We start from the raw sequence: 14,656 nt of genomic DNA, 5'->3' as shown, positions 1-14,656 counted from the left end.
GCACCACACAAAGCAAGGAAACAAAAAAGAACATGCTGTTTCTGAGGAACTGTGAGAACGGAGTATTTATTATGCAATTAACCTGTACATAACATGTTTTTGTCCCCTCCAAGACCTTCTGTGAGTGGCTAGATACTTGGTTAGAATGAAAAATCTTGGGTCAGGTCTGGTGGGTAATTTATGCTTACAATCCCAGTACTTTGGGAGGCTGAGGCAAGCAGATCATTTGAGGTCAGGAGTTCAAGACCAGCCTGGCCAACATGGAGAAAACTTGTCTCTACTAAAAAAACAAAAATTTTCTGGGCGTTGTGGTGGGTACCTGTAATTCCAGCTACTCGGGTGGCTGAGGCAGGAGAATTGCTTGAACCCAGGCGGCAGACGTTGTAATGCACCAAGATCACACCACTGCACTCCAGCCTGGGTGACTCCATCTCAAAAAGGCTGCCAAGGTGGGTGGATCATCTGAGGTCAGGAGTTCAAGACCAGCCTGGCCAACATGGTAAAACCCTGTCTTTACTGAAAATACATAAATTAGCCAGGCGTGGTAGTGGGTGCCTGTAATCCCAGCTACTAGGGAGGTTGAGGCAGAAGAATTGCTTGAACCTGGTAGGCGGAGGTAGAAACCTAGAGAGACCAGCTCCAAAACCACATCCAAAAATCATGCTACAAGAGTCAACTGGTGTGAATGCTACCACTGCTGTTGGGCACTGCAGCTAGTGGTGCTGACCTCTAGCACTGGTCATGGGGCACATGTGCTGGCATTGCTGCCTCCAAAACCTGGAAGCTGTTGCCACCACCACTATCACCTGGAAGGAGTCCTCTCTTTTTCTGCTTCTCTGCAACACTTGTTTCAGGCTCAGATCTCTGGAAGGGAGCATAGATTGGCCAAGCGTGAGTTGTGCCTGCCCCAGCACCTATGGAGCAAAGGAGAGTGTTTGCCTTTGTCATCCTTTAAAGCACAAGGCAGTTCAAGGATCTTCTAGCAAATTAAAAAATAAACCAAAGGAAGATGAAGCTGTGGGCTGCCTGTCATGGTGATTTCAGAACTCAAGTGTGTGATGAGAAGAAATCCCAGTGTAACTTATTATTATCATTATTATTTTGGCACGTCCGGAAAGCATTTCTGCAAATTGGAATAGGAAGTTAGAAGGTCCTTGAAGACTGTCTCAAAGAATGAAGTAGTTATCATGAAACAAATGGTGTACATATGCAAGTGCAAATATGGACTGATAAGGAAACAAATAGTATTTCTCTTTTGGTGAATAGCAAAATATCGAAAGGAAATTGTGGGAAAAATAAAAATTGTTATGGGATTATAATGGATCAAATGTTAAGTAAACTAGAAAATGGTGTGAATTGGGCAAATGATGGAGTTTAAAAAACTTTCTTGAAATTGTAGCCACGCCTTTGAAGATGAACTGTTTCAGTAGAGAGGAGAAGATGAGATATAAGGTGAATTTGTATTTAATCATATTGGTGCTCAGCAGTTCCTTCAGTTTTATATCAGTTTATTTCCTCTTAAAACTCAAGCAAAGTTAAAAATTGAACACTCTTTATTAGATGCATTGCTTGCATTACCAGACACAACAATAATTTTTTTAAAAAAACTCAGGCCAAGAGACACAGAAGAGGTGTTGAACGTGGATGGCTGGCCTCTTTTGTCTGTTTATTTTGGTTCCCGGATTTGGGATATTGGATAGGGCGTCAGCCTTCTCATGCAATCCTGAACTCCTGGATCATTGACTTTGGTACAGACCTGTCGCCCCCTCTTGGATAGAAAGCTGGGGAAAAACCAAGAGAAAGGTTACAAAGTGAGGTGTGTTTAGCAGGTGGAGACAGGGGGCCCCATCCTCCCTGCCTCTCAGATCTCCCACTCAACACAGCCTATTTTTTCCTTTCTCTGTTGATGGCAGCTCAGTGTCCTCTTGAGACCCTCTCAGCCTGTGGGGCTCCTTAATGACCCATGGAAGTGTCCTTGGGCAAACTTGTGCCTGCTTTATTCTTCCTTCCCTACCTCCTCTCCACTGGGAGTGTCTCATCCCTGATGCCCTGCAGGATCCTCATAAGGACACAGCTGCCCCAGACCTGGCAGGCTCCAGAGGGTGGGACCCGATGGATGCCCATCCATCAGGTCCTCCCTGCAAGACGCTGTGGGCTTCTTCTTCCCCAACACATGGTTAGTGAGCTTAACACTTACATGACACCTTGCTTGGGGCACTTGTTGCCCGTTTCAAAATAATAATTCATGAGAGAACACCGGATGGGTTGTTGAGTGAAGGAAAAGCAGCAGTCAGCAGGAAGGGTTAAACCTGTTGAAAGAAAAAGTGTTGTCTGAGGGCCAGTCTTTCTCCTGGAGAGCACTGTGGAGGGTAAGAAGGCACATGCCTTGGAAGAGATATTTCCTCCTCCTCAGCCAGCACTTCCTGGCATCTCTCTGCTTCAGACCCTGCCCAGAGTTGAGCTATGTATCTGAGGGCACCCAGGGTGGGCCACAGCAGGACCAGGAACATTTCCCCCAGAAGGGGAAGGCATCTGCAGACAACTGCAGGCATCAGAAAGCACCTTCTGCCCCAAAGGAGCAGACTGTTCGGATAGCCAGAGGGGAATAGAGAAGGCATCTATGAAGGAGGTCTCTGTGGCCCATCCTGATCTTCCTTGTAGATGTTCACCACCCTCAGGACCCTCTCATTCTCCTTCCATTCTGTAAACAGGGACAATGGATCTCATAGTGGAGACCTCCACCTGCCCGCTGCTTTTGAATGTATGCCATACTTGTTCTGACCTGCTGGCTGTTCCAATGAAACCTCTGATATCACGAACTCTGTCCCTGCATCTGGAAGAAACAGACAGGACAGGGAAGAAAATCACTGAGCGGCAGTAGTGTTGTATCATCTCCACCCACCCCATTACTCATCCCCCTCCTGAGGCAGAGAGGCTCTGACGCTGGACCGTATCTGTTCACTTACTGTTTAAATGTATGCCATATCTGATCACTTACTCTTCTGAACTAATGTATGCTATATCTGGTCACTTACCATTCTGAACTAATGGATATTCCAATGGAAGCTTTGACATCACAGACTCTGTCTCTGCAACTGGAAGAAACAAACAGGACAAGGAAGGAAATCACTGGGTGATAGCAGTGCTTCAGCATCTCCACCCACCCCATTGCTCATCCCCTTCCTGAGGCAGAGGCTCTGACACTGGACCCGCTACCACCTGTCTGGGTTCTAGTCTTGCCTCCCGGCCCATTTATTCCATTAGGGCCTTGAGTTTTTTCAGGGACCTTTTGAAAACGTGGACATGAAAACGTTGTGTTGACTCTGAAATTCCAAAAGCAACCTGCAAAATCTAACATGGTTCAGTTAATGGAATGTCTGCATGATGTGGCGCAGTCTACAAGTCTTTCTACACATTCCTGGAATCCACAGGGCTCTGTAAACAGAGATTTTCATCAATGCATATGGTGTCACAGTATCCCCTTAAGTGAAGTGAGGCTCTTATGGTCTTTATTCATCCCAGTTAGTAGAAATATTCATGTGTTTGCTACAGGAGATTGCTATGTTTGATTAAAATATTGTTCCCAGACCTCATCAGGGATAAGTACCATCAATATATGTTTAAGTTTTTTACATTAAAATTGTGATAAAATATATGTAACATAAAATTTACCATTGGAACTATTTTAAGTATACAGTTCAGTAGCGTCAAATACATTCAAATAACTATGCAATTTTCATGACCATTCATTCAGAGAACTTGTTCATTTTGTGAATCGGAAGCTCTGTATTCATTAAACAATAACTCCCCATTCTTCTTCCCCTCAGTCCCTGACAACCACTGTCTATATCCTGTCTCTGAGAATCTGACTACTCTAAGTACCTCATGTGAGTGGAATCATACACTATTTGTCCTTTTGTGACTGGTTTATTTCACTTAGCATAATGTCCTTGATGTTTCCATGCTGTAGCATGTGTCAGAATCTCCTTACTTTAAAAATTTTTATTTTTTTCTTACTTCAACCTTCAAGGGAATCTCCTTACTTTCTGAGGCCGAATATATTTCATCTTATATATGAACCATACTTTTTATCTACTAATCTTTTGATGGGCACTAAGTTTGTGTCCATTTTTTGGCTATTGTCATTGATAATGCTGCTATGAACATGGGTATATAAAAAGCTCTTCATGTACCTGCTTTGAATTCTTTTGGGCATATGCCCAGAAATAGAATTGCTGTATCATATCATATTAACTTTTTAAAACCTGAGAAATTCTGCATTCCAAAATTCATCTAGCACCAGATGCTTTGGAAATGGGATTGTGGAGCTGCCTTATGCTTATTAGGCAAATGAAACTAAGCTTTTAACTTTTTTCCTTTCTTTCTAATTTTAATCCTCAAAGTTAGTTTATTTCCGCAATTGACTGTATCACAGAATAAAGCTAGCTTTAAAATTTGCCCGGGTGCGGTGGCTCACGCCTATAATCCCAGCACTTTGGTAGGCTGAGGTGCGCGGATCACTTGAGGTCAGGAGTTCAAGACCAGCCTCGCCAACATGGTGAAACATACAAAAATTAGCTGGGCGTGGTGGCATGTACATGTAATCCCAGCTATTAGGGAAGCTGAGAGGAAGAATCGCTTGAACCCGAGAGGTGGAAGTTGGAGTGAGCCAAGATTTTGCCACTGTACTTCAGCCTGGGCCACAGAATGGGACTCCATCCCAAAATAAAATAAAATACAATAAATATTTACATTTGATATAATTTAATAACTATATTAAATATACTTTAATAAGTATTTAATATACTTTAAAATTTTAACTTTATTTTACTTTAAGTTCTGGGATACATATGCTTAATGTGCAGGTTTGTGCCATGGTGATTTGCTGCATCTATCAACCCATCGTCTAGGTTTTAACCCCAGAATGCACCAGGTATTTGTCCTAATGCTCTCCCTCCCCTTTCCCTCCACCCGTCGACAGGCCCCAGTGTGTGATGTTCCCCTCCTTGTGCCCATGTATTCTCAGTGTTCAACTCCCACTTATGAGTGAGAGCATGCAGTGTTTGGTTTTCTGTTCTTGTGTTAGTTTGCGGAGATGATGGTTTCCAGCTTTATCCATGTCCCTGCAAAGGACATGAACTCATTCTTTTTATGGCTGCATAATATTCAATGGTATAATGTGCCACATTTTTTTAATCCAGGCTATCATTGATGGGCATTTGAGTTGGTTCCAAGTCTTTGCTATTGTGAATAGTGCTGCAATAAACATATGTGTGCATGTGTCTTTTAATATAATATATAAATACACTTTTAATATACTTTAAAAATATACATTAAATATACTTTAATAATTATATTAAATATACTTTAATAATTATATTAAATATACTTTAAATATAATTTACTAACTACTTAAATATGCATTTAATATATTTTAACAATTATATCAATTATACTTTTAACAATTTAAAAGCTAGCTTTAAAATTGAAATGTATGCCAGGCATGGTGGCTCATGCCTATAATCCCAGCACTTTGGGAGGCTGAGGTGGGTGGATCACCTGAGGTCAGGAGTTCAAAACCACCCTCACCAACAAGGTGAAACTCCATCTCTATAAAAATTAAATAAATAAAATAAAATTGATATTTAATTTACATATTGAAACATAAAGACTTGACAATAACAATTCAGCTACCAACTTAGTCCCCTAATTACTTTCCAGTGTTTTCAACTTATTTTTTATATGGCTACATTAAATGAATTATATGTAATGAGGCATGTGGGTATATTTTAATATGGGTAAGGTAAAAGGTTTTGGGTAAGGTAAAAAAAGATCTTAAATGGCCTTGTCTTTCCATAACTACTTCCTAATTAGCTCATATCTTAATTCCACCACTTGCTAGCTGTATGATCTACCAAGTTATCTAAGGTTCTGTGCCTCAGTTTTCTCATTTGTAAAATGTCAACAATAATAATATAAAAAACTATATAAAATTGATGTTTTGTTTTGTCCCTATGAAAGTAGCAAATTTGCTTTTTTTTTAACCTAATATGTACCCCACAGAGTTGTTAGGTGGAATTGATGTGTTAATATCTATAAGACAATTAGAACAGTGCCTGCCCTGTACACAGAAAGTACTAGATGTGCATTTGTTAAACAAAAATATAGGGTGGTTAGGTGACCTTGGTTGAGTCATTTGTGTGGCTGGTTCCATTTATTCTCCAAAATGATATTATAAATGGTATGTAACGGTTTTAGCGTCATACAATTCTATGCTTCTTTCTACAAATTTGTAATTTTAATACACTTCTTTTAATCTAGCACTTAATAGTCCTATGTCAGCTAAGGGAAAGTATCAAATAATTTTTGCTGTGGAAAGGAGATTAATTGGCCCCACAGTGGACCAGCCATAGTGTATATTTCCATCTCAGCGTCCAAAGCCTGCAGATAGAGCCAGGTCTATACTCTGCTGGTGCTTTTAAATGAGTACCATAACCACGTCTGGGATGGAGAGTAGCCACAGAAGGGCAATGTGTCTCTGCCCCAGATCCTGATTTACCATGGACTTGGTCACCTGGAAGAAGGGTTACTGGACTCACCATCTATGACCCGGGCCTGGGATCCAAGGGCAGCAACAAGCATGAGGCATGAGAGGGCAGCCACGGAGACTTTCATCCTTCTGGTGGGCAGGTAGAGCTGGCCAAGGACTCCTGGGCTCACTGCTTCCTGGCTTCCCGGGACCCCAGCTCTGCCTCATATTTATAAGAAGAGGAGGATCAGGAAGTTACAGGGCAGAGGTCAGAATGCTGTTTTTTGACTTATGATAGTTAACAGGCTCTTTCTAAAAAGGGAACAATGCTGAGAATGCAACAGGAAGTAGAGGACAAAGATGACTTGGACTGTCCCTGTGGACTTCCCTAATTGTCCCATTAAGTACAGGCAGAGAGAGCAAATACCTTCTGATGGGTCCTTCCCTCTGGGAGAGTCATTCATTCTCCAAACAGGAGTTTTTCTTTTCTTCGGGAGCTAAGCACCTTCAGATGCTCAAATAGCCTGTACACATGGGGACCACCAGAGTTCCACTTCAACTTGTAGAGCTGTGATATCTGCCGGTAAACACAGCTAGCAGGACAGCCCATGGTGGGCAACCCATGATGTGTGCTTGTGCAGCACAATTGTCTAGTATAAGCTGAGCTACCCTGGAGTATAATGGGGAGAGTATAGAGCAAGAGTGAGCACATGGGAGTTAAATGTCCCCTTGTGGGGTTACCTCGGCTTCTTTCTTAGCCCTGCACTTAGTCTCTGGAAAGGAATATTCCTTGTCCATTGTCTGGAGATATCTTTGACTCCTCTGTTTGTCTCATACCACATATATAACTCAATAATAAGTAATTTTGGCCCTACTTTCAAAAATATAGCCAAAATCTTATTATTCCTTGAAAAAAGAACTCCCATTTGTTCTCTACTACTATTCTCAATGCTTTACTTCTCAGACTACCTGGTGTTGGCACAGACCACACAGGTTAAGGGCTCAGTCCTGTGAGACTGGCAACACTTCAGATGCCAATTTCAAATAGTGGGTCCCCAGGCTACCACAACTTCTGTTTGACTTGGCTGCACATCAGAATTTCCCATGATCCCCTTCTAAGATTCCATCATTGCTAAAACAGTTCTCAGAACTCAGAAGAACAGTTTACTTACAAGGTTACATTATAAAGCATACAACTCAGGAACAGCCAGGTCACTGCATAGGGCAAGGCATGGGAAGGAAGTTTGGAGCTTCTGTGTCCTCTCCAGGTGTGCCACCCTCTCAGTACCTCCACTGAGCATTGTTCCAAGTTCACCAACCTGGAAACTCTTGGAACCCTATCCTTTTAGATTTTTATGGAGGCTTTATTACATAAACATGATTGATTAAAGAATTAACCGTTGGTGATCAGATCAATCTCCAGCCTCTCAGCCTATCTCCCCTCCCTGGAGTTTGGGGATAGAGGCTGGAGGTTCCAATCCTCTGATGGTTGGCTTTCCTGGCAACCAGCTCTCATCCTTAAGGCTTTTCAAAAGTCACTTCATTCACATAAACTCGGGTGTGGTTGGAAGTGCTTGTCCAGACTTCCAGGTTGCACATGCCTGAGTACTGAGCAGAGTCTTACATTCTTCTTACACCTCAGCATCAGAGAATCCCTGGTGCAGGGAAAGAGGGGTGTGCGTGATGGACAAGGTGAGGTGCTGTCAGATTATACCATCTTGAGCTGGGCAGAGCCTGTGTGCAACCGGTTGATGTAGTGGTGGCTAGAGTAAGAGATGAAGCTGATAGAATGGAAGTGGTGTACAGAAGTGTCTGACACAGTATTAAATGCATATTTGTTTAGTGAAAGAAAATAAGGAATAGATTTCACAATATTCACCAATCAATATGTTGATTACTCAACATATTGCCATTTCTTGAGCTCATCAATATAGAACACATTTATGAGTGGTTTTTGTGTGTTTCCTGAGTCTTTTATTACCCCCACTTCCTCCTACCACCAAGCATCCTTGGTGACATTTAATAATCAGATAATCTCTGTGTGTTAATCAGCCTGGCATCTCCAAAGGAGCAGGCTGCACTACTCCACAGGGCTGCTCCAGCCTCGGAGGTCTTAGAAATCTACAAAAACAACCGTCAGTGCTTACTGAGTATTTCATGTTCCAGAAACAGTGTTATGGGCCTTGTTGGCATTAGCTCACAACTGACCTATGAGGTGTTTGCTGAAATAGTTTCACAATATTGCCTAGCATACCCCACAACTTAGTCTCTTACAGAAGCACCAAATATCTTCTGCCTGTAGACATAGGTCTTACCACATCCCATGATGGACAGCCAAAGATATATGCTTGCACAGCACATTTGTCTAGTGTAAGCTAAGCTACTCTGTAATAATACAGGGCCATGTAGGACAAGGGTCAGTACATTTGATCAAAAATATACTGTCATTGGAGCAGCCTGTCTTCTTTCTCAGCCCTGCAGTTAGTCAATTGAATTTTTCTGCTGTTACATTTCTTATTTTTATTTTTTGAGATGGAGTCTTGCTCTGACACCAGGCTGAAGTGCAGTGGTGCAATCTCAGCTCATTGCAACCTCCGCCTCCCAGGTTCAAGCAATTCTCTTGTCTCAGCCTCCCGAGTAGCTGAGACTACAGCTAGCTAATTTCTGTATTTTTAGTAGAGTTGGGGTTTCACCATGTTGGCCAGGATGGTCTCGATCTCTTGACCTCATGATCCGCCCACCTTGGCCTCCCAACGTGCTGGAATTATAGGCATGAGCCACTGCACCTGGCCTCTGCTGTTACTTTCAATGTCACCCCTCACTCCTTTCTCATTGGTTCATGTATTGTGTGTCCATGTCTCTAACTGGTCATGAAACCTTAGAATGTCTGTCCCAAGTCCAGCTCCCTTCGGAGGAAAGGGGCCTGATGTTGTCTCTCCGCTTTGCAGGTTGCTTTCCTTGGATTTCCAAGTAAAACCACCCCAGGCACCTGACCTCACTGATAGACTAGAGTTGTATAGAAGCCAGTTACCTGTGTAGGGAGGGGCAGGGCATGAACCAAGCCAGCTATCTCTGAGTTGACTCACCAGGAACTCTTCCCATTAACCATTAGCCATGTTAAATAGTGGTAAAGCAGTCTAATAAAATGGTTTTAGCTGTGAGGTAAAAGTGCCCAGTGAGCAAAGCAAGTCCCAAGAGCTCAGATTGTTGTCCCAAGCAAAAGGAAGTGAGTGTTCTGGTTCTCTCTTCCAGGCATGGTGGTGGGTGCCTGTAGTCTCTGCTACTCTGGAGGATGAAGTAGGAGAAACAGCTGCACATCCTGTTGGAAAAGGCAGTCACAGGCATGCAGTCTTTCCACCCCTGCATAGCTGCATAACAGTGGCCTTGTTAAAGCATATAACCATACAGCTAGATAGGAAGAGGAAGCTCTAGCTTTCTCTACCACTGTAGAATGACTCTAGTTAACCACAATACATGCTTTCAAATAGCTGGAAGGACAATGAATGTTCCTAACACAAAGAGATGGTAAATGTTGGATATAATGGATATGCCAACTACCCTGATCTGATCACAATACATTATATGTACTGAAACATCATTATGCACCCCACAAATATCCACAATTATTATATGTCAATTCGAAAAGAGTGAGCTGGGTGTGGTGGCTCATGTCTGTAGTCCCAGTGCTTTGGGAGGTTGAGGCAGGAGGATTGCATGAGGCCAGGAGTTTGAGACCAGCCTTGGCAGCATAGAAAGACACTGTCTCCACAAAAAAAAAAAAAAAAAAAAAAAATTAGCCACTCATTGCACATGAACACTCAATAACATGGTAGTGTGTGCCTGTTATCCCAGCTACTAGGAGGGCTGAAGCAGGAAGATCACTCCAGCTGGGGAGCTGAGGCTACGGTGAGCTGTGATTGTGCCACTGCACTCCAGCCTGGGTGGGAGATCAAGACTCTGTCCCAACAAACAAACAAACGAAACCGAAAAACCAGGCATGGTGCCTCACGCCTGTAATCCCAACACTTTTGGGAGGCCGAGGCAGACAGTTCACCTGAGCTCAGGAGTTTGAAACAAGCCTGGCCAATCTGGTAAAACTCCATCTCTACTAAAAATACAAAAAAATTAGCCAGGCATGGTGGTGGGTGCCTGTAGTCTCTGCTACTCTGGAGGATGAAGTAGGAGAATTACTTGAACCCAGGAGGTATAAGTTGCAGTGAGCTGAGGTTGCACCACTGCACTCCAGCCTGGGTGACAGAGCGAGACTCTGTCTCAAAAAAAAAAAAAAAAAAAAGAGAGAGAGAGAGAGTGGCTTTGGAGCTGGAATACTTCCTTATCAAGAGATAAAGTGCCCTCAGAGACTAGGCTAGGCTTATCACCTTGTATGGGAATAGTTTTCTCTGTTCCCGACTCAGTGTGTGCTCCTTTGTTCTGCTTAAACATGTGTCCTATGGCACCTGGCCACCCCCACTACTACAACCCTTACAACTGGGGAGGGAATGGGATCCTTCACCTGCAGCGCAAGAGTGATGCATACAAACTATTGCTGTGGCGTGGGGTTAGCTGGCTCTGGGGTACTGGAACTCACTATTCAAGCTGCTCCTGCCCTGTCTTCCATCCAGTGCCTGTGTAAGTCCTGTCTTTCTTGGTGACCCTGACACCTGCAGACCATGCAGTGTGTTAACATCCTGGGACTGCTGCTCTCACTAGTAGATAACAGTTGTCTCTTGATGCATCCTAATTTGCAAAGCACATGGGACTGGAACTATTTTAAGGCCCGGGCAAGAGGTGATCCTGTCCAAGGACCCATGCCTTAGAGGACTATTCATATCACAAACACACACAAAACACATTTATTAGGCAGCATAAAGCACCTGTATCTCTTGGGATATGGTGTTTGAGGCTGGCCCAGCATGGCTCATAACTATGAAAATCCACCGTTGTGATGAATGCTCTTTGTGACTAAAGGAAAAACGCTTCTCCACCTCCCCTGCCATATATTTTAAATAAAACACATCTGAGTCCAAATGCTGTGAAGGTTTATGGGTAGTGGCACCCTTTACTTTACACTGGAGACCGACACTCCTCTGGGCTTCAGGGAGGTGCAGCTGAGTAGCAGAAGTGTTTAGAAGCTTGGGAAGGTAAGTCAATTAACTTGTTCAAATCTTTCCTCCCAGATAGCACAGATGCAATACAATAGTTCCCCTTTTATCTGCAATTTCTCTTTCCATGATTTTGGTTAGCCATGGTCAACTGCAGCCCAAAAATGATAAATGAAAAATTCCAGAAATAAACAATTCATGTTTTAAATTTCACACAATTTAATCAGAGTAGCATGATAAAATCTCAAGCCATCCCATTCTGACCCACCTGGGATGTGAAGCATCCCTTCATCGAGCATATCCATGTTGTATGCATTACTGACCCATTAATCACTCAGTAGCCATCTTGGTTATTGAATCAACTATCATGGTATTGCAGTGCTTATGTTCAAGTAACTCTCATTTTTCTTAATAGCCCCAAAGTGCAATAGTAGTGATGTTGGTAATTTGGATATGCCAAAGAGAAGATGGAAAGTGCTTCCTTTAAGTGAAAAGGTAAAAGTTCTTGACTTAATAAGGAAATTTAAAAATTGTATGCTGAGGTTGGTATGATCTACGCAAAGAATGCATCTTATTCCATGACATGGTGAAGGAAGAAAAAGAAATTTGTGCTCAAATGGGGTTCAGTATTATCTGTAGCTGCAGGCATCCACTGGAGGGTGCCTGTGAATAAGGGGGACTATTCTATATGCAATAGTTGCACAAGGATGCAATATTGAGCAATTCATTTTACTCTTAAATTTGTTCGTTAACTTCATTTATAAGTTTAAAATATTGACACACCTGACATGGGAACCTCCTTTTGGATTCTTGACCTGGACCCTGTAAATATTAAGGGCAGGCCTGACCATAACCCTGTCAGTGGCTGGTAAAGAGTCGCTGGGTCACACCACCTCCCATACGTCCTTACCATAAATACTTGTGATTGGAAATAATCACATGTGCCTCTTCCTTGTGTGTGATCTTTTTTTAAGTTTTAAAATTTTTGTTTATTTTGATTTTTTATTACACTTTAAGTTCTGGGATACATGTGCAGAACATGTAGGTTTGTTACATAGGTATACATATGCGATGGTGGTTTGCTGCACCCATCAACCTGTCATCTACATTAGGTATTTCTCCTAATGCTATCCCTCCCCTTGCCCCCCAACCCCTGACAGGCCCTGGTGTGTGATGTTCCTCTCCCTGTGCCCATATGTTCTCATTGTTCAACTCCCACTTGTGAGTGAGAATATGTGGTGTTTGATTTTCTGTTCTTGTGTTAGTTTGCTGAGAATAATGGTTTCTCCATGTCCCTGCAAAGGACATGAACTCATTCTTTTTATGGCTGCATAGTATTCCATGGTGTATATGTGCCACATTTTCTTTGTTCAGTCTATCATTAATGGACATTTGGGTTGGTTCCAAGTCTTTGCTATTATGAATAGTGTTGCAATAAACATACGTGTGCATGTGTCTTTATGATAGAATGATTTATAATCCTTTGGGTATATACCCAGTAATTGGATTGCTGGGTCAAATGGTATTTCTGGTTCTAGATCCTTGAGAAATTGCCACACTGTCTTCCAGAATGGTTTAGCTAATTTACACTCCCACCAACGGTGTAAAATCGTTCCTATTTCTCCAGTATCTATTGTTTCCTGACTTTTTAATGATCGCCATTCTAACTAGATGGTATCTCATTGTGGTTTTCATTTGCATTTCTCTAATGAATAGTGATGATGAGCTTTTTTTTCAAATGTTTATTGGCCACATAAATGTCTTCTTTTGAAAAGTGTCTGTTCATATCTGTCACCCACTTTTTGATGGGGTTGTTTTTTCCTTGAAAATTTGTTTAAGTTTTTTGTAGAATCTGGATATTAGCACTTTGTCAGATGGGTAGATTGCAAAATTTTTCTCCCATTCTGTAGATAGCCTGTTCACTCTAATGATAGTTTCTTTTGCTTTGCAGAAACTCTTTAGTTTAACTAGATCTCATTTGTCAATTTTGGCTTTTATTGCAATTGCTTTTGGTGTTTTTGTCATGAAGCCTTTGCCTATGCCTATGTCCTGAATGATATTGCCTAGGTTTTCTCCTAGGGTTTTTATGGTTTTAGCTCTTACATTTAAGTCTTTAATCCATCTTGAGTTTATTTTCGTATAAGGAGTAAGGAAGGGGTCCAGTTTCCGTTTTCTGCATATGGGTAGTCAGTTTTCCCAACACTATTTATTAAATAGGGAATTCTTTTCCCGTTGCTTGTTTTTGTCAGATTTGTCAAAGATCACACGATTGTAGATGTGTGGTGTTATTTCTGAGGCTTCTGTTTTGTTCCATTCTACATATCTGTTTTGGTACCAGTACCATGCTATTTTGGTTACTGTAGCCTTGTAGTTTAGTTTGAAGTCAGGTAGTGTGATGCCTCCAGTTTTGTTCTTTTTGCTTAGGATTATCTTGGCTATATGGACTCTTTTGGTTCCATAAGAAATTTAGTTTTTTCTAATTCTATAAAGAAAATCAATGGTAGCTTGATGGGAATAGCATTGAATCTATAAATTACTTTGGGCAGTATGGCCATTTTCATGGTATTTATTCTTTCTATCCATGAGCATGAAATGTCTTTCCATTTGTTTGTGTTCTCTCTTATTTCCTTGAGCAGGGGTTTGTAGTTCTCCTTGAAGAGGTCCTTCATATCCCCTGTAAGTTGTATTCCTAGGTATTTTATTGTCTTTGTAGCAATTGCAAGTGGGAGTTCACTCATGATTTGCCTCTCTGTCCATTTATTGGAGTATAGGAATGCTTGTGATTTTTGCACATTGATTTTGTATCCTGAGACTTTGCTGAAGTTGCTTATCAGCTTGAGTTTTTGGGTTGAGACTATGGGGTTTTCTAAATATGCAATCATGTCATCTGCAAACAGGGACAATTTGACTTCCTCTCTTCCTAATTGAATATGCTTTCTTTCTCTTGCCTGATTGCTCTGGTCATAACTTCTAATATTATGTTGAATAGGAGTGGTGAGAGAGTGCATCCTTGTCTTGTGCTGGT

General features: G+C 41.9%; 1 protein-coding gene across 1 annotated transcript; it reads right to left on the bottom strand.

Annotated features, from left to right (window-relative positions):
* Nucleotides 1–1,491: 1,491 nt before the first annotated feature.
* LOC103793165 (C-C motif chemokine 15) lies at nt 1,492–6,735 on the bottom strand. Its single transcript, XM_035300791.3, has 5 exons — nt 6,600–6,735; nt 3,036–3,095; nt 2,783–2,833; nt 2,198–2,309; nt 1,492–1,781 (listed from the first exon to the last, which is right to left on the bottom strand). Exons 1-5 carry the CDS (start codon nt 6,673–6,675, stop codon nt 1,667–1,669), a joined length of 414 nt encoding a protein of 137 aa, XP_035156682.1. The 5' UTR covers nt 6,676–6,735; the 3' UTR covers nt 1,492–1,666.
* Between the last annotated feature and the right edge of the window lie 7,921 nt (nt 6,736–14,656).

The sequence above is a fragment of the Callithrix jacchus genome, chromosome 5 (assembly GCF_049354715.1).
Source record: "Callithrix jacchus isolate 240 chromosome 5, calJac240_pri, whole genome shotgun sequence".
In the NCBI taxonomy this organism is placed as follows: Eukaryota; Metazoa; Chordata; class Mammalia; order Primates; family Cebidae; genus Callithrix; species Callithrix jacchus.
Note: the sequence above shows the minus strand (reverse complement) of the source record. Positions and strands in the feature narration are given on the sequence as shown.